The 18,652-nt window shown below is 52.1% G+C and overlaps 1 protein-coding gene across 10 annotated transcripts in view; it reads right to left on the bottom strand.

The window, feature by feature from the left end:
* Nucleotides 1-18,652, bottom strand: part of STIM1 (stromal interaction molecule 1) — a 70,046-nt gene that overhangs the window by 40,352 nt on the left and 11,042 nt on the right. For 8 of the 10 annotated variants that reach the window (XM_085072112.1, XM_085071872.1, XM_085072162.1 and 5 more), the window contains exon 2: nt 3,677-3,810. In XM_085072112.1, the coding sequence (XP_084928238.1) occupies nt 3,677-3,810 (134 nt within the window). The remainder of the gene's footprint in view (nt 1-3,676; nt 3,811-18,652) is intronic. The other 2 variants (XM_085071953.1, XM_085072417.1) reach the window with 1 other exon arrangement.

Raw genomic sequence — 18,652 nt, 5'->3', positions numbered from 1 at the left:
AGCATTGTCCAAACTCTTCTTGAACTCTGTTTTGTGGTTTTTTATCTGCACAAACTCCAACTACTGAAGTGATTTTTCAAACCTTGCCATCCCTCCCACATCCCTGGATCTGTGCCACCTTCCCTGCTGAGCTCCATCTCCCGCTGTGCTGAGCCAAGGCCAGACCAGCCACGTGCCTGGAAATCACTGTGCTCCTCAACTTCAGCAGCTTCCCTGAGCTACCAGCTCCATGGAAATGACAGAAAATCCCTGTCTCCAAGGCCTCTTCTCACTCAGTGACCCCAGGCAGTGGGGTCAGGGAAACACTGAGCAGCAACACAAAGCTTGTTTGCTCAGGAAACCAGGCTGGCAGCATCCAGAGCTCTGGCACAGGGAATGCACATCCCAAACAGCCGGAGCTGCCTTTGCAGTGAGTGTGGAGACAGGAATAGATCCCTAATTAGAAGATTTCCCCAGGAGGGACAGTTCTTTTACTTCAATCGAGGCCACTGATGTCATCTGAAGCTTCATTGAAAATTCACTTCCCAGCAGGAAAACTCCAAGGATGATTTATGGACAGCTTGAAGTTGTGGGATAAAACTCCACCCATAATTTAATTATTTTAAAAATACCATTGTCTGTGTCTCTCCTTCTGCCCAGGCAAGCTTTCAGTCCAAACAAAGCATACCTATACCTCAAAGCATACCTATACCTCAAGGAGCACAGGCCAAAATAATAAAAAATCCCACAAAGTTTTCAACCAACCAGGAAAATGCCCATCCCTGGCAGTGTCCAAGGCCAGGTTGGACAGGTCTTGGAGCAGCCTGGGACAGAGGAAGGTGTCCCTGCCCATGGCAGGAGGTGGCACTGGATGGGCTTTAAGGTCCCTTCAACCCAAACCATCCTGGGATTTCATGAACCCTGTAAAAGGTTTAAATTTGAGCCTCCTGCATTCTTCCCAATAATCCCCCAGCAGCTGTCCTGCCACAGCCTGGAGTTAAACCTGATTGCAGGGTCCATGTGGGGGGACAGGCTCTGAGAGGAAAATTCCTGCAATACCTCATTCAGTGGCTCCAGAGCTTATGGAAAGGTGAACTTAATGCAATTTCCATAGAAGTCTAGCAGAGGTAAAGCAGCAGCTGCATGTATGGAATCACAGGGACAGGGAATCACTGAGGTTGGAAAAGATTTCTAAAAGCATTGAGTTCAACTGTAAATGCAACAATCCAAGTGCAGCTGCCTCTGGGTCAGGGCAATTCCAGCACCAACACAGGCTGGGGGAGAATGGATTGGGAGCAGCCCTGGGGAGAAGGACCTGGGATTGGTGGGGAGAAGCTCCCCAGGCCTTGGCCATGAGCACTGGGACCTGAAATTCCTGTGTCCTGGGCTGATTCCCCAGTGTGGGCAGCAGGAAATGGGATTAGGGTTCTGCCCCTCTGTCCCACTCAGGCTGGACAGCCCTGTCCAGGAGGGATTTTCCCAATATCCAACCTGAATTTCCCCAGGTTCAATTAAGGCTGTTCCCTCTCCTGCTGTCCCTGTTCCCTGGAGCACAGCCTGACCCCCCGGCTGTCCCCTCCTGGCAGCAGCTGTGCAGAGCCACAAGGTTCCCCTGAGCCTCCTTTGCTCCAGCCTCAGCTCTTTCCCAGCTCCCTCAGCCTCTCCTCAGCCACTCTTTTCCAGCCCCACTGACCTCCTAAAAGCAGGGGAGAGGTGCTGTGAGCAGGAGCAGCCCTGCCGGGACCCAGCACTGCTCAGATCCAGCTCAGAGGGGTTTGAGGAGTGGCTGTCATGGCACCAAGGCACAGATTCTGGAGCCTTTTGGGAAACCTGTAGAATTCCTCCCACCCCAGCAGAGTCTCTGTGCCAAGGCTCTGAGCAGACATTCCCAGCAGTGTTTGCACCAGGAGATCCCAACAACTCGGGATGGAGCAAGGGCAAGACTTGCTCAGAGAGACATCAAATTGCCATTTGTGCCCAACCCCAGAGACACAAGGTTCATTCCTAATTTAATGCCAAGGAGCAGCAAACACAGGCTGAACTGGGCTGCCCAAGGCTGCCCCAGTCCCTGGGAGAGGTTGGGCTGCAGCTCCAGCAGCCTCCACGGAAAACACCTCATGGTGGAGGAAATGCAACTGGAAGCTTTTAATTTGTTATCATTACTCTCTCAAATGAGATTTAGGCAGAGAGAACAGCTCTGCAAGCCAGGAACAGCCACCCAAAAGCAGCAACTCCTGGCATCAGGGGCCTATGCTGTGTCCTTGGGACTGTCACTGCTCCAGAGGGACACTGTGATGGCAGGATTTGCCCAGAGAAGCTGTGGCTGCCCCTGGATCCCTGGCAGTGTCCAAGGCCAGGCTGGACATTGGGGCTTGGAGCAGCCTGGGACAGTGGAAGGTGTCCCTGCCATGACAGGGGTGGCACTGGATGGGCTTTAAGGTCCCTCCCAGCCCAAACCAGTGCAGGATTCTGTGGCCTGGGACTGCAGAACTGCCTGTGAGTGGCAGCAGATCTCTGTACCCACGTGCTTCCTTTCAGCTTCCAACACTTTGACTTTCCTGTTTAGCTGCCAGTTTTCCCTAGAAGAAAGAATTCCTCACCTCCAACGAGCACCCCCACAGCTGAGGCGACACTGCAAACAAAGAGCTTTCCCTTTTCCAGCAGACTCCTATTTCCATCGGTGCTCGTGTAAACAAAGAACAACAACTTCCTTTCTCTTCAATACTTTATCAGCCAAAATGTCCAAGGCCGACGCAACAAAAAGCTGCTCCTTTTTCCGCAGTGAGCACACACAGACTGGAACTTTTAGCTGGGTGCTGGAAGAATGTAGTAAACCTAAAATCATGGAATGGGTTGGGAGGGACCTCAAAGCTTATTTAATTCCACTCTTCTGCCATGGCAGGGACACCTTCTACTGTCCCAGGCTGCTTCAAGCCCCAATGTCCAACCTGGCCTTGGACACTGCCAGGGATCCAGGGGCAGCCACAGCTGCTCTGGGCAACAATAAAATGGCTGCAAACCCCCAATAGCAAGGAAAAGCCCCAGCCAGCATTGATGGCAGTGCAGAGAAACTGTTTGCATCACCTTAAGGTGACATGTGGCTTCCTCTGTGACGAGGAGGAGGCACCAAGCCCAATTCCAGGCCACAGCAGGCTGGCTGTGAGGAGCAGCCCCTGATGCCTGATGGCTTTTGTCTTTTCTTTTATACCCTTTCCCTCTCCTTCTACCCTTCACAAACACTCTCTGTACCTTAGCCCTACATGTCTATAACTCTGGTACTCTGATATTCAGCTTAGTTGGGGATTCTCTGAAGGAGAAGACAAAACATCCCTACTATCTCAAACCTAGAGGCTCCAACCTTGGCCAGAGCCTCCTCTCTGGAAAGTGTTTTTGTAAACTAGGCTGTAGTCTCACTTAGAAGGGGATAGAATAAGGGGACAATTACTTTGTTTGTTAAGTTTCTTATTGGGGGATTTTAGGTAGATATGCTAATTTGTAAGGACCATATATTTGTATACACATTGCACAGGGTGTATTCCTCCGTGTGTTTCCACCTTTGCTGAGTTGATCACCTAGGATCCTATCAAACCAAGGGAATTCCCTTTTTCCCCACACTGCTGTGTCTGGCTGTTATTTTCACCAGCTTTAAGGCACCCCCCCAGCAGTGGCCTGGCAGGGCAGCAGCCCCAGCACTGACCTCGTCGCTCTCCTCCACATCCACGTTGCCGTTGGCGTCGTCATCCATCTGCTTGTGGATGTTGCGCACAGCCTCGAAGCTGAGCTGCTCGTCCTCGTCGTGGCACAGCGCCTTGTCGATGCGGCAGAACTCTGCTGGGAGCAAACAGCAGCTCGTCAGGCACAGGGAACAGCACCAGCAGCATTCACAGGGAGTCTGGAGAGTGCTGGAGGCACCACTGACTAGGGAGCCCTGCTAGCACAAGGCAGGGAGGGCTGCTCCTCTTGTTGGAAAATATACCAGTTTAAAAATTTTGGGTAACTTCAGTCAAAAGGGTTTCTTTGTCTTTACCCCGGGAAAAGGAATTTTAGGTTTCTCTCCAGGCCATTGCTCTACCAGGTGAGGTGTGATGAACTCAGCAGATCAACAGCCTGGAGGAACCCAAAGCTAAAGAGCTCTCAGCAGAACATCAGCAGCCAGCAGTGGCTATCTACAAACAGCTACCCCAGAGCACCTCCAGCAGGGCTGAAGACATCTGGGCAGGAAAGGACTGAGGGGAGAATTGGAGAATGAAAAATCTAATTAACATCAGAGGTGAGGAGATTCAGATCCAATGGGAAACTGAATACTGGGGGTTTGCTCAGCTCTGGACCAATGAACACCGACCCAATACATTTCTATGTAATTTGACTGTATAAAATATCTGGGGAATCGAGTAAAATCATGTGTGATGGAATGATTCTCTCTGCACACCCGGGCTATGTGTGGATGAGATGATTTCTGTGGTACAACCTGGCGAGAACAACATCCTGGCCAGATAATAAAGTAATGCCTGATTCTTTATCACTTCAAATATAGCATTAAAGGGTTTCTTCCCGATTTTCAGTGACACTCTCACACCAATCCCTCAGCATTCCCACCCCAGGGCAGCACTCCCAGCAGGGTCTGGCTCTGCCCACATCCCCAGCTCCACATGTTCCTCGGAGGTTGTTGGTGTTGGCACTGCATGCAGCAGGGACGTTTGGGGAGGAAGAGCTGTGTGTTTATAAAACACGCCAATTAAAAGCCCTTTCCCCCTTCCTGATTATGGAATGGACTTCTCTGGCTGCTTTGCACATAGTTTTCTACTTTCCAATACTAACACTTTAGATTTTGCTGCGTGCCTGAGTCCATGTAAGCACCAAACAGGGCTGATCCAGCCCTTCATGGCACTGCCAGGGGGTGACACATGACCTGGGGACAGGGAATCCAGAGGGACCTGTACAGGCTCGAGATCTGGGAGCATGCCAAGGTCATGGAGTTCACCAGGCCAAGTGCAAGGTGCTGCACAGGCTGGAAGAGCTGGGGGTGTTCACCTGGAAAAGGGAGAAGGGAGAAGGGAGAAGGGAGAAGGGAGCCTCTTCCAGGGCCTGAAGTGGCTCTAGGAGAGCTGGAGAAGGACTGGGGACAAGGGAATGGCTTCCCAGTGACAATGACCTGGACAATGACGGAGTCTCCTGCAGAGGCAGGGCTGCTGTCCAGCTGCTTCCCAAACCTCGGGAAGCTTATTCCATGCTAACTCATGGCTGTCCACGTGGGCAGGGGAATCCAGCAGCCCCGTGGTGACCAAACCAGTGAGTGAACTGGAACCTTTCCCTTTCCCAGGGCTCTCCTCTCCTCCAGGCCACTCCTGGCCAGCTGCTGAAGGCTGCTGGCAGCAATAAGGGACACGCAGAATCACATGGACCTCGGAAGAACACTGGATGCCCTGAGGTTGATTTGGAGAGATTTTTGGGATTCCTCTCCTACCCTGTAAGTGTTTTCTCCACAGTCACTGCAAGAAGAGCTCAGAACTTTGGGTTTTCTGTGCTGACTGCTCTCACTATCTCCGAGGGACACGAGATGGGCTCTGTGTTGATGCTGCCCTTGGACACAACTCCAGAAGGAAAAACGAAGCCAGGCTAAAAGATATCTCCCAAAATATTACACGGTTATCTTGTTCCGAGCCTGTGCTTATTGTTACAGGGAAGAACTGGGCAACGCTGTAGCAAAATTGGGATTGTGGGAAGGGAAGGTCGTGTTATTGTAAAATGAAGTGGGTTTATTCAGATTAACACCGTCCTGACCACAGAGCTGCTGAGCCCTGAACCACCTCTGTCCAATGGGTCATCCAGATCCAGGGAACTGCACTGGAAGGGATGAAGGCCTGAGGGAGCCAAGGATTGAGGGGATCCTGCCCAGATTTCCTGCCACCCCAACGACAACCCCAGGGTATTTCCAGCACAAATGCCAGGAATGAAGATGGACTGAGAGCAGCAGCAAGAGCAATAAAACAAGGGTTTGGAGAGCTGCCAGGTGCTGATAACCAACTACACCATCAACAGCAATCAGACCAAAATCAGGGAGGAATTTGGTGCTTTCATCAAGACCAGAAGGAGCCTGAATACCAGGCAAAAATGATTTAATCGCCTGAACTGATAACAGAATGGTCCCAAAATTTTAGAAGCCAGGATGGGCCATTGTGCTCCCTGTTATCTCCTTTCCTCTCCGTGTTATCTCTGTGGGCTGCAGCTGCAGGAATACCCAAATTAAGGAACAAAGCCCAGGACCAGCCACTTTGCATAAGACTGATGGAAGATTAAGCCTAAACATCACAGCACAAAATCATCCTTTGTGGGGAAAGGGACCTTAAAGCTCATCCACACCTTCCACTATCCCAGGTTGCTCCAAGTCCTGGCCAGTCGGGCCTGGAATGCTGATATCAGGTTATTCCAACACGCCTTCAGCAAACAAAAGCCTCAAAATGAGTGTGAAATTGTCTTTGTTTAGGTAAATCTCCAGATCGTCCAGCCCTAATTTTTGCTCCAGCAGCTTCCCCAAGAGACTCTGGCTGCCTGCTCCTCCCAGGGCTGTGACTCCTGGAGCCCTAAGGAACAACAGCATCATCTTCACTGCCACCACACCTCTCTGAGTCATCGGGAACCTTCTGTCTCCATCCCGCTGTTTGGTGGCTCCAGCCCTGCTCTTTATCTCCCCACTATCAACTCCACGGCTGCATCTGCCCAGCCGTGCAGAACAAAGAGCCCTTTGTCCCTGCCAAGGGGTGTCCTTGATGGCCCATTAACCTGGGCACATCAACACAGGCCGGCTTGAAATCCCTCCTGCCGGACTGACATCCCTCCTGCCGGCTCTCCAGCCCTCCTCCCAGCTCCATATCCCTCCTGCCAGCTCCACATCCCTCCTGCCGGCTCCACATCCACACACCCCTGGGGTTCGCTGTCCCCACCAAAGGCACTTTGCAAGGAGCAACCTCTGCTCGGGTCCTGCTGCCACCCCAGAGGTGCCACCAACCCACATCATCAACAGACACTGAGGCCTAAGTGCCAAAATAAAGCTGGAATTTCATAGAATCATCCAGGCTGGAAAAGCCCTTGGACACCACCGAGTCCAGCTGTTGCCCAGCACTGCCAAGGCCACTGCTGACCACGTCCCCATGTCCCCAAGTGCCACATCCACATAGTTGTGAAATCCCTCCAGGGATGTGACTCCACCACTGCCCTGGGCAGCTGTGCCAGGACTGGACAACCTTTTCCACTAAGGAATTCTCCCCAGTATCCAACCTGAACCTCCCCAAGTGCAGCTTGAAGCTGTTTCCATCTACCAGGGAAGGCAGTTCGGGGTGGCATTACAGCAGATGACACAGATGTGTCTCATGGTGGCCCTGGTGGCACAAGCTGCCCAGAGAAGCTGCGGAGGCTCCAGCCATGGGGACACTCCAAACTCAAAGGGACACAGCCCTGGAGCAGCAGCTCTGGACAGGATGACCTCCAGAGCTCCCCAGTATCAGAATTTCATCCCAGATCTTTCCTTTCTCGTGGGAGATTCTGTCTGAGGAGAACTTTGTTTGTTTAATTTCCCCTGATTTCCTCCTGTGAGGTCCCATTATCTCCAATAACGCCCGAAGCTCGTTAGCAGGGTCTGAGCTCTGCAGCAGCAGCCATGGGGACAGCACTAAACAGCAGCTTAATTATTACAATTGTCATTTACATAACTGCCTTTTATAAACACCGGGAGGGCAGCCAAGGGAGAAAGGCCTATATTTGGGGAAAAAGAACTGTTTACATATTTCACCCATGTAAACAAGGGCTCAGCTGAACTTCCGTGCTCAGGGTTCCTCCCCTGGAACTCCGGGTTTCAACTAAAGAAAATGCCAATGACAACCTCAGGAATTTTAACGAAGGCATTAAAGCGTGAGGGATGTATCCAGAGATTTCCATTCCCTCTGGACGGAATGGAATATCAAAGGGAAGCCTGGGAGCTCTGACATTGCAAGGCTGCAGAGCAGCAGCACAGAGAGCAAGGCTAAAAGGGCACAGTAATAATCCTGCCTTTCCAGCTCCGATTCCCAAACAGCAGAGCCTGAGGGAGCTACGAGAGTATCCAGCCATTCCTGCTGTCAGGGAAGTACTCAGAGTGTTTTTATACTTGGAGTTGACACTGTACAGCTGGGAATTGTTTACTACAGAGACAACTGTCAGACTCCAGGTCTAACGCACCACACTCAGCCACAAATGCACGTGAAATTCACTTATAATTTTTTTTTTTTAAATTTAAAAAAAGGGATTTATCAAACAGATTTGGGATTTTAGCACATGCCCATTCGCCTATTCCCTTTTATGCACTTTCCCTGGCAAACTCCTTCCCTGGGAGGTGCAGAGCCAGGGCACCAAATCCTGCTCTGAAAGGCAGCAAGGAGCAAATCTACACTTCCCACTGCCAGAGGGCAGGGATGGATGGGATATTGGGAAGGAATTGTTCCCTGGCAGGGTGGGGAGGCCCTGGGATGGAATTCCCAGAGAAGCTGTGGTGCCCCTGGATCCCTGGCAGTGTCCTGGGATTCTCTCATCACCTTCCACTGTGCCAGGCTGCTCCAACCTTCAGTGACTACGGAAGTTTTAGCAGGAGTTCAAAGAGAATTTTCTCCTCTAAGGGAGCACCTTGCATGATGCAAAACACCAAACCCTTGTATCCAAGTCAGATTAAACAGTCTAGAAAAAATGTAAATCCAAGCAGAAGTTGGACTGTTTAATCTCGGAGAGACTTTTAAAGAAGTACCAACGCCCTCGGGTGTCTCTGCTGGAAGGTCCAACCCTAAACGTTCCCAAACCATTTAATAGTAGCGCCCAGGGAAACAGGCTGTGCTCAGTTCCTGGGGCCAAACCTGTCTCCTCTGCTCTGGAAGTCCCCGGTGTCTCAGGATCAGCAAGACAAAGCCACCCAGGGTCAGACAGATGCAGGAGGAAGCCCTGTGTGATCCACGGAGCCTCCTGGCACCACCAGCAGCCAAACACAGCGACAGGCAGGAATTAAGCAGCAAAGTGAGGTTACTGTACAACCATGAACTTACACTCAATTAAAACCTCAAAATTCCTTCCCTAAATGGGCTCCTCTCCTTGGCACGCGCTCAGCATTTATTTACTACCATCAATTCTCTCATCACCGAGTGCAATCAGCCTTTTTCATCCTCTCCATGCACCAATTTACTGATTTAATATCAGCCCATTGCTTCCAAACCTCCTCCCCCTTCCCCGCAGCAGCAGCACAGCCCTTCCAGCCCTGGCTTCCACCCAATCCCCTCCACCAGAGCTTTTCACTGGAAAGTCATCCCACTTTTCTTCAAGTGCTTTGCTCTTTCCACCCCATTAAAACACCACCCCCCACCCCAACTCAGACACAATCCCCAAAGCAAGGCTGTTTTCTGTGGGCGTGGGAAGCACATCACACCACCCCATGCCACCCATGGATCTGCTGTCCTGGCAGAGCCAACCCATCCTCCTGCCCATGCTGTCCCACACACGATCCACTCCATCTGGGAACAACCACTCCATCTCCAGCAGAGATTCTGGGAGTGATTCCAACCTCCCCAGAGCAGATCTGGGCACTCTGGCTTGGGTGCTGCAGCCTCAAAGTGCCAACTTCACCCATTTCCTTCCGGAGAGACCTTTGCTTTCCTCAGGCCCAAGGAGTGTGGGATATTTCTCCTGGGCTGAACAAATAAGATAATAGAGGTTGTTTTGGTACCACCCTGGCAGGCACAGCGGCTCTACCCAAGGGCAGCTCCAAAATACCACATCAGGGCCTTCTCTGGAGGAACGGCAGAAGCCAAACTATCCTGTGGCCAGGGGAGTTCTAACGAGCTGAAATAACTGGAGATTGGGTTACTTCATAACCATAAACCAAATAACCTGACTGCTGACACATTCCTGCCCTGTGTGGAACAACATCAAAACATTAAAACTGCAGCCACAGCCAGGGCCACCCAAAAATGGTGAGAGAGGGTCTTCCTACATGGGCAGACAGTGACAGGACATGAAGGAATGCTTTTGAACTAAGAGAGGAAAGAGTTAGACTAGAGATTGGGGGAATTTCTCCCCCATGAGGATGGTGAGGCCCTGGCACAGAGAAGCTGTGGCTGCCCCTGCATCCCTGCAAGTGTTCAAAGATGGGATCTGGAGCAGCCTGGGACAGTGGAAGGTGTCCCTGCCATGGCAGGGGTGGCACTGGATGAGCTTTAAGGTTGCTCCAAACCACTGTAGGATTCTGTGATTGCATGTGTTGGGAACACTCTGCAGAGCCCTGGCAGTGCTGGGAGAGCAGACAGAGCTGTGCAGGAGGATCTGTGGTCTCTGCACCAGAGCAATCCATGGGACTGGGCAGCCCTCTGGCACCTGCTCCTGTCCTCAGGGAGCCAGGATCAACATTCCTGCTCTGCAAACAGACACCATCATCCCATGGCCCACACCAGCTTTCCAGTGATTTCCACAGAATCCCAAAATGGTTTGGGTTGGGAAGAACCTCAAAGATAATGCAGTCTGACGCCTGCCCTGGGCAGGGACAACTTCCACTACCCCAGGTTTCTCCAAGCTCTGTCCAAGCTGGCCTCAGACATTTCCAGGGATCCAGGGGCACCATAGCTTCTGTTCTATGGATCCTGAAACTCCCAGTGAGAGGTGGGGAGGAATGCAAGTCCCTCAGAGCTCCCATCCCAGCCGTGAGTCACTGCTCCAGGCAGCCCCAGCCCACGGCGCCGAGCGCTGGCTGCCGCTCTCTGGGATCCAAACTCATAATCATGGAGTGAAAGAGAAATTGCTAAAAGTCAGGAAACCACATAATGGATGAGTGAGTCATCCCTGCCTGAAAAATTGGAGATGCCAAAGAAAGCTCAGAAGAAATCAAAGAAAAACCTCACAATGTTCCTGCTGTTCCATCCTGCCAGCCTTGAGCCAGGAGATGCATTACTGCAGCACTGCTTGCCCAAAGCCAGGGATTCCCAGCTCTGGGCACTGGGAATGTGATACCCACAGCTAACAATAGCTGGAGCTTGAAGAACTTGAGATACAGAAGCAAAAATTTTGGTAGCTCTGATAAGGTGACACAGAAATAGAGAATTCCCCTCTTGCTATCAGAATTTATTGATAAATCATGGAATGGCAGAAAGGTTCATGCTGGGAGGGACCTTAAAGGCCATCAAGTGCCACCCCAGCCATGGCAGGGACACCTTCCACTGTCCCAGACTGCTCCAAGCCCCAGTGTCCAACCTGGCCTTGGACACTGCCAGGGATCCAGGGGCAGCCACAGCTTCTCTGGGAATTCCATCCCAGGGCCTCCCCACCCTGCCAGGGAACAATTCCTGTTTCCCAATATCCCATCTCTCCCTGCCCTCTGGCAGTTTGCAGCCATTCCCTGTGTCCTGTCCCTGCAGCCCTTGTCCCCAGTCCCTCTCCAGCTCTCCTGGAGCTCCTTTATGCCCTGGCAGGAGCTCTGAGCTCTCCCTGGAACCTTCTCTTCTCCAGATGGAACACCCCCAGCTCTCCCAGCCTGGCTCCAGCCCTTGGAGCATCTCCATGGCCTCCTCTGGATTCTCTTCAGCAGCTCCATGTCTATCCCACGCTGGAGGCCCAGGCTGGAGAGCTCAGAGCTGACCCAAAATCCAGTCTGACAGCCCAGCTCTGTCTCACCTTCATGGCCTCACAGGATGGCGGAGGGAGCTCAGTGCCCCAGGAGTAATGTGGACATCCAGAAGGGCTCTCCCTGCACTGCCTGGCCTCCTCCTCCTCCTCCTCCCCAGCAGCCCAGGCTCCAAGAACTCCTCTGGTCTCTTCCCAGACATGCTGCTGCATAATTAATCCAAGGGAAGCAGCACCATTCCCATGCTGCCGTACAAGGACAGCTTCTCCCAATTTTAGCCTTATTTATCCCTCATGTGTCTCACCAAGAACTGGTGATTTCCATTTTCCCAGGACCCCTGGAGAGCAGGAAACCGGGTGACAACAGCCTCTGCCTTGGCCATGGCACACACCCCACAATCAGCCAGAAGGAATGAGCTGCTCCCAAGCCAGCAGATGTGGCCCTGCTGCAGCCAGCTCAGGGCTTTCCCAGCAAAATCTCTCCCTTCCATGGAAGAACAGGACTCCAAGAGGACAAGGCTCTGTCAGGGTGAGGTGCTGCCTCTCCCCAGATTCCTACAGCTGATCCCTAACCTTAATTATCCAACCTCAACAACAGCCTGCAGCCATCTGCTTCACTTCGTTGGAAATAAAAACCCTTCCCTGTGATCTCCTTATCCTCTACTTCCCAACCTCAAGCAGAGCCACTCTCCTGTATAATTCCCATCCCACGAGGATGAGGACAGCAGCAAAGGGGGACCCGAGGCACATGTGGATCCTGGCACATGGGGGAGGAGAAGCCAATGGCATGGGAAGAAGGTGAGGGAGGAAAGGAGGAGGAGGAGGAAGGAGCTTGTGAATAACAAACACAAGTCTGCAGGAAAGCCAAGATTTGTTATTCTTGGTGCTCACAGACCTGTTTGGTTCCAGGCACAAATGGGTGACAGTGGGGAATCCTGGAACAAGGATGAGCTCTGGGATGTGCCAGCAGTGCCTGTGCAGTGCCCTCAGCAATGGAATGCCAGCAGATCCCACGTGTGACAAGTTAAATGACTTGGCAGGACAAGGGATTAGAGGTAAATGAGGAAGAAAGAGCCATCCTTCTGCAGGGCAAGCTGCAGGAGTGGTCACACTGCTCCTGAGGGACAATCCCGACCTTTTTACTTCTCCATGGGGAGGAAAAAGGCTCTTCCCAGAAACCCCCCCACATCTTTTTTTCCATTGAGTATCACTATAAAAGATCACCCGAAGCCCCAGGTACTTCCTTTCCCCATGAGCAGTCCCTGCCAGGGGACACCATGCAGCACACAGGGTGGCAGAGCATGAGAAGCAGCGATTTAGAGGCACCACCAATGGCATAAATGGAAATAAATCCCTGTATTAGCAGGCAAAGATCATTCACATTAGAAAAACAGTTTTGAAATATTTTTCCTTCCTTACCAACCAAACATGAACACTTTTGGCCAGGAAAATGAGAGAATCACAGAATGTCCCAAGCGGGGAAAGGACCCCCAGGATCATCCAGTGCCACCCTGCCCTGCCCAGACCCCCAGCAATGCCAGCCTGGGCATCCCTGGCAGTGCTGTCCAAAGGCTCCTGGAGCTCTGGCAGCCTCAGGCTGTGCCCATTGCCTGGGGAGCCTGGGCAGTGCCAGCACCCTCTGGGGGAACAACCTTTCCCAATATCCAGCCTGAGCTGCCCTGGCCCAGCTCCAGCCATTCCCTCAGGTAGAAAAAATCATCTGTGAATGGGATGGGCAAACAGCAATGATCCCAAACATGCTGGTACAAGGCAGGTGTTCCTAGATCCTAATCCTTCTGCCCCAAAGTGAGAGCTGCTATTCTTTAATTCAGTGGGAAAATGAGAAGCTCTCCCCATTCTGAACAGCACCATCCTGGCAGTGAATGAGCCCTGCCTGCCTGGAGCTGAGCTGGTGCCACCTCACTGAAAAGGTTGTTACTAAAAAAACAATTTAAAAACAAAGTCTTGAAATGAGTCACTGTGGAACTAGGATTAAATTGGGAATTTTATGCTTTGATACACTGGAAGATGGAAATGCTCATTTTGGAAAAGAGAGTGGGGAGATTCAACCCTTGCATAAAAAACACCTCTCCCTAAAGTGGCTGTTTTCTGACAGTGATCAAGGAAAGTGGAACTTTCTAGAACAGATACAGACCAAGAGCAGCACTGGAACCCTGAGGCTCCTCATCCCAGAGGGGTCCCAGCAGTGCTGGGGCAGCAGGAGGTGACACACCACACAGAGTGTCATCTCTAGGCCATGAAACCTGGCAGGGGCGAGTAGGAGCTGCCAAAAGCAGGAGGGAATCCCAAAACCACAGAGGCTGGCAAAGCCCTCCCAGCCCATGCAGTCCCAGCTGTGCCCAATGGCCACCTTGTCCCCAGCCCAGAGCACTGAGTGCCACAGCCAGGCCTTCCTGGGACACCTGCAGGGATGGGGACTGCAAACCTCCCTGGGCAGCTCCTGCCAAGGCCTGAGCACCCTTTCCATGCAGAAATTCCTGCTGCTGGCCAAGCTGAGCCTCCCCTGGCCCAGCCTGAGGCTGTTCCCTCCTGTCCTGTCAAGGGGGAAGGAGAGAAGGAAGAGAGGAGTGATGGAGGGAATGCTTTCCAGTGACAACATGCTGTGACTCCAGCAGACACAGGGCCTTCCCGCTTTAGGAACAGCAGGGATTTCAGAGTGAGCCCAAACCACAGCTGCTCCTTCCCTGAACATAGACTTTCCAAAATCCTCCAGGCTCTTTGCAGTAATAAAGAGGCTTTAAAAGACAAGCTGGGAACTCCTTGGACAGTGTACTCCTCATCCTCAGCACAGGGAAGAGCTCTGGCATGATGCAATCCCGGTCGCAGTTCAGCATTTTAAAGTGATGTTGTGTAAGCAAAAAACCCAAGGAAGGAAACCCCCAAACCTTTCCTGGGCTGAGCTCCAGTGCCACCTCAGCTGCTGCTCCACTGCCTGTGCTAAACCCAGCTTAACCCTCCCTGGGCCTGCCCAGAGTCACCTGGAAACACAGAGTGCAGAAACTGTGGAAAATCCTCACAAATCTGAGAGATTTGGGGTTTCCCCAGATTGGCAACTCACCTTTTCCACATCATTCCTAAGCCATGATTCAGCTGTGGCTTCCCCCAGGCAGTTGGAGAGGCACAGCAGGGTTTGGAATGTCCTGAGCCCAGTATGGACACAATTCAGTTTTAGGGGAACTTAAGGCAGGAAAGGGGCAGTTTTCCAAACCCCAGTCACTGGGAGTCAGACTGTGACAGCCCAACCATGCAATTCCAGACTGGGGAATTTGGGTTGGAAAGGAACTTAAAGATCACCCCATTCTACCTCCTGCCATGGCAGGGACACCTTCCACTGTCCCAGGCTGCTCCAAGCCCCAATGTCCAACCTGGCCTTGGACACTGCCAGGGATCCAGGGGCAGCCACAGCTTCTCTGGGAATTCCATCCCAGGGCCTCCTCAGCCTCACAGGGAAGAATTTCTTCCCAAGAATTCCTGATCTATCCCTGCCCTCTGTCCCTTGCACCACACACCTGCACACGCACCTTTCCCTGCCCCAAGTGCCCCTCAGCCCCCAGGGCCATGGGATGGAGGTCTGGGGTGCTATTTCCCCCTGCCCCAGGCTCACTGCCTGCCCAGATCCCACAGACCTCCATGATCCACGTCGCCCCGTTATTCCCAAGGAGGGAATGAACCACCCAAAGCACCCTGGGCGTGCAGCCAGAGCAGCGGGGTTGGGTCTGACCCGTCAGCACTTGAGCTGAACAAACTGATCCTTCCTTCCCACACCCAGCAATTCGGTAAGAAAATGCCCCACGGAGTTTCAATGAGAGGGATAAATCACTCGAAGGGAATGGGAGAGGCTGATTTGGGGGCCTGAGCTGAGTGGCTCCAGCAGGACTCCATGGCACAGCCAGTGCTTGCAGCAGCACTCTGAGGGCAAGCAAGGAAATTCCTCAGGCACCTTCCTCAGCACTCCATAAATCCTCCAGGCACACGGGAGGCAGAAGGTGGGAGCTCTGTGCACGGCTGAGCCCTGAGCAGCAGGTCATGGAGCCATTCCCAGCACAGCTCTGGTGTGGGATCACAATGGGATCCCACAGAGCAGATCCCCTGGCAGAGCCTTGGGTCACCAATATGGCAAATGCAAGAGCTGTGTGTGCTCAGAGGGAGGGCTCAGGATCCCACTCCTCGTTCACAGCCCACCCCAAGGGCTGGGCACACTGCCCTGGCAATATTCTCCACGGGAGCAATGCCCTTGGAATAACAGCTCTCTCACAAGGAGCTCTCTTGGAGCTTGCAAGCCTCTCAGCAAAGCACTCGGAGTGTGGAACACACAGACCATGGGATGGAAAGCTCAGGGTGGATCAAGCAGCAGCTTGGAAGAGTTTGGGGCCAAGCTGGAATCAAGTGAAGTGACTGTGGCTGCCATGGAACACAGAACACTTGGTTTACTGGAGGTAATTATAGACCAGCACAGCTTCCAGCAAGCTGAAGCAGCCTCAGAGATGTGCTTCAAATCACAGAAAGTGGCCTTGACTGATTAAAAAATATTCTTATTCCCAAAGATGTGTGGGAGGGACCAAGACTTTCTGCATGACATCAACCACCAAACTTGAGAAAACAGCAGCTTTCTGTGTGCAAATTAAAAATAAAATATTTTCATTACTGTACCAAAAAAAAAAAAAGGAAAAAAGAAGAAAAAAGAGAGACTTAACAGAATGTTATTACTGTCATGGACAGCTTACAAGGTAAATTCTTAAAAAACCTGCATCTGGTCTGTACTTTAAAGAGACACAGAAATCCATCCTGTCTCACTGCTTGCCATGGCAGGGACACCTTCCACTGTCCCAGGCTGCTCCAAGCCCCAATGTCCAACCTGGCCTTGGACACTGCCAGGGATCCAGGGGCAGCCACAGCTTCTCTGGGAATTCCATCCCAGGGCCTCCCCACCCTGCCAGGGAACAATTCCTTCCCAATATCCCATCTCTCCCTGCCCTCTGGCAGTTTGCAGCCATTCCCTGTGTCCTGTCCCTGCAGCCCTTGTCTCCAGTCCCTCTCCAGCTCTCCTGGATCCCCTTTAGGCCCTGGCAGGAGCTCTGAGCTCTCCCTGGATCTTTCTCCTCTCCAGGTGAACATTCCCAGCTCTCCCAGCCTGGCTCCATGTCCTCTGGACTCTCTGCAGCAGCTCCAGGTCCTCCCTGTGCTGGGAGCCCAAGCCTGAGCAGCTCTGAGCAGCCCCAGAGGGGCTCTGGGGCTGGAGCTGCCATTCCTGCTGGGGGAGAGCAGAGCTCATCCCAGCCAATCCCACTCCCCAGCTCACCTGGCTGGAAGCTTTACTTGCCAAGAGTTTTAGTGACTTCACTTGGCGGGAAAAAAGCATTTGTGGGGAAAAATGAATCTTACATTTTCAGTCTTGTATTTTCAAGCTGCATCAGCTGATGTGAAAAAAAGCCCCAAAACCCAAAAAAGGAAGCTGAGTTCCTCCCTATCAGCTCTGCTGACCAGTACCAGCACAGGACACAGCCACTGGCTGCACTGGTGATATTTGTTTCCCAAGAGCACAAGTGTCACCTCTGCAGCATTTCCTCCCCCCAAACAGAACACACAGCACTAAGTTTAGCCATCGTTAGGCCACAGATAAATCCCTCCTAACCTCTGTCCTCTCCCCAAGCCGAGGAGGCACCAGCAAACCAAACCATCTACAAAGAGCTCTACATTCACCCACACCTGACTCTTTAAACTCATCATTCACTGCTAATTCCTTGCAGCTCTTCCAGGATCGGAGGAGCAGCAGCCCCAGGATCTGAGCAGCAACACTTGGGTACGCTGGGCTGAAAAAATCCTGTCAGTGTGTGAAATTCTGGGTTATTTCTGCTCTGCCAGGCTGGGCTGTGCTGACTCAGCGTTCAGCAGCAGCCACAGCCACGTTAAAGGACTGTGTTTACCAAAGGGATAACTCTGGCTACCAGGGAAGTTCCCTGCCAAATCCTAACACAAACACACAGGTGACTCAGGAAGACGAGTCCAGACTCCTCTGGATCTCTTTTAATACCTCATTAATCAAGAAAAAAACACTCTGTATCCTCCAGGCAGAAAATATTCCTTCCAGCAGCAGCATAAAGGCGAAAATAAGCCACGAGCTTTCCTCCTTCCTCTGCTGCAAAACAGGGAACTTCCCTGCAGCTTCCCTGAACATTCTTGTCCAAACCACTTACAAGAGGCACAGGCTGCCCGAGCAGGAGGGAATCACATCCTGGAGGGATTTAAGACCCCTATGGATGTGGCACTTGGCGACATGGGTTAGCTGAACTCTCCAAGGACTTTTCCAACCTAAATAATTCCATGATCCTCTCCATCAAACCCAGGCCTTTCTCACCTTGGGCACCAAAGCTTTCACGTGTATTTCTACCAATGCTTACACAAAGACTCTACTGAATGAAAAACCTTTTGCCTCCTTCTTTCCAACACAAATTCCCTTATTCCTTTAGGACATTTGTGTCCTGGTGCAACATCCAGGAAACCCCAGCAGTGCAGGTGCAACTAACCTGGTCTGCCATGAGTGGGCACAAGTGACCTTCCTTAAGGATTTGGTCATTTCAGAGGAATTCAGCCACAGAATCATTTAGATCAGAAAAGCCCTCCAAGACCATCCAAGTCCAAGCTCACTCCAGCAGCTCCACATCCTTCTGATGCTGGACCCAGGGCTGGAGCAGCTCTGCAGGTGGGTCTCATCTGAGCAGGGCAGAATCCAACCCCCTTCCTGCTGCCCATGCTGTGGGATCTGTGGATCACAGCACACAGGGATTTTGGGATGCCAGAGCACAGGGCCAGGATGTGTTGATTTGCTCAAGTGCCACAGATCCCCCCTTTTGGCTATTAAGGATTAAACACAGAGTTCCTGCTCTCTTCCCTCCCTGGCACACAGACTGAGGTGCCCAATCCCACCAGTGACAGATCCCAAACACATCCACGTGTCCCCATCCCCACTGGGACCCTGGAGCAAGGAGAAGTGCTCAGCCTGGGAAAAGTGTTCATTCCCAACCACTTGCTG

The sequence above is a fragment of the Lichenostomus cassidix genome, chromosome 1 (assembly GCF_008360975.1).
Source record: "Lichenostomus cassidix isolate B80296 chromosome 1, HeHo_3.0, whole genome shotgun sequence".
In the NCBI taxonomy this organism is placed as follows: Eukaryota; Metazoa; Chordata; class Aves; order Passeriformes; family Meliphagidae; genus Lichenostomus; species Lichenostomus cassidix.
This window is presented reverse-complemented; position numbering and strand designations above follow the sequence as displayed.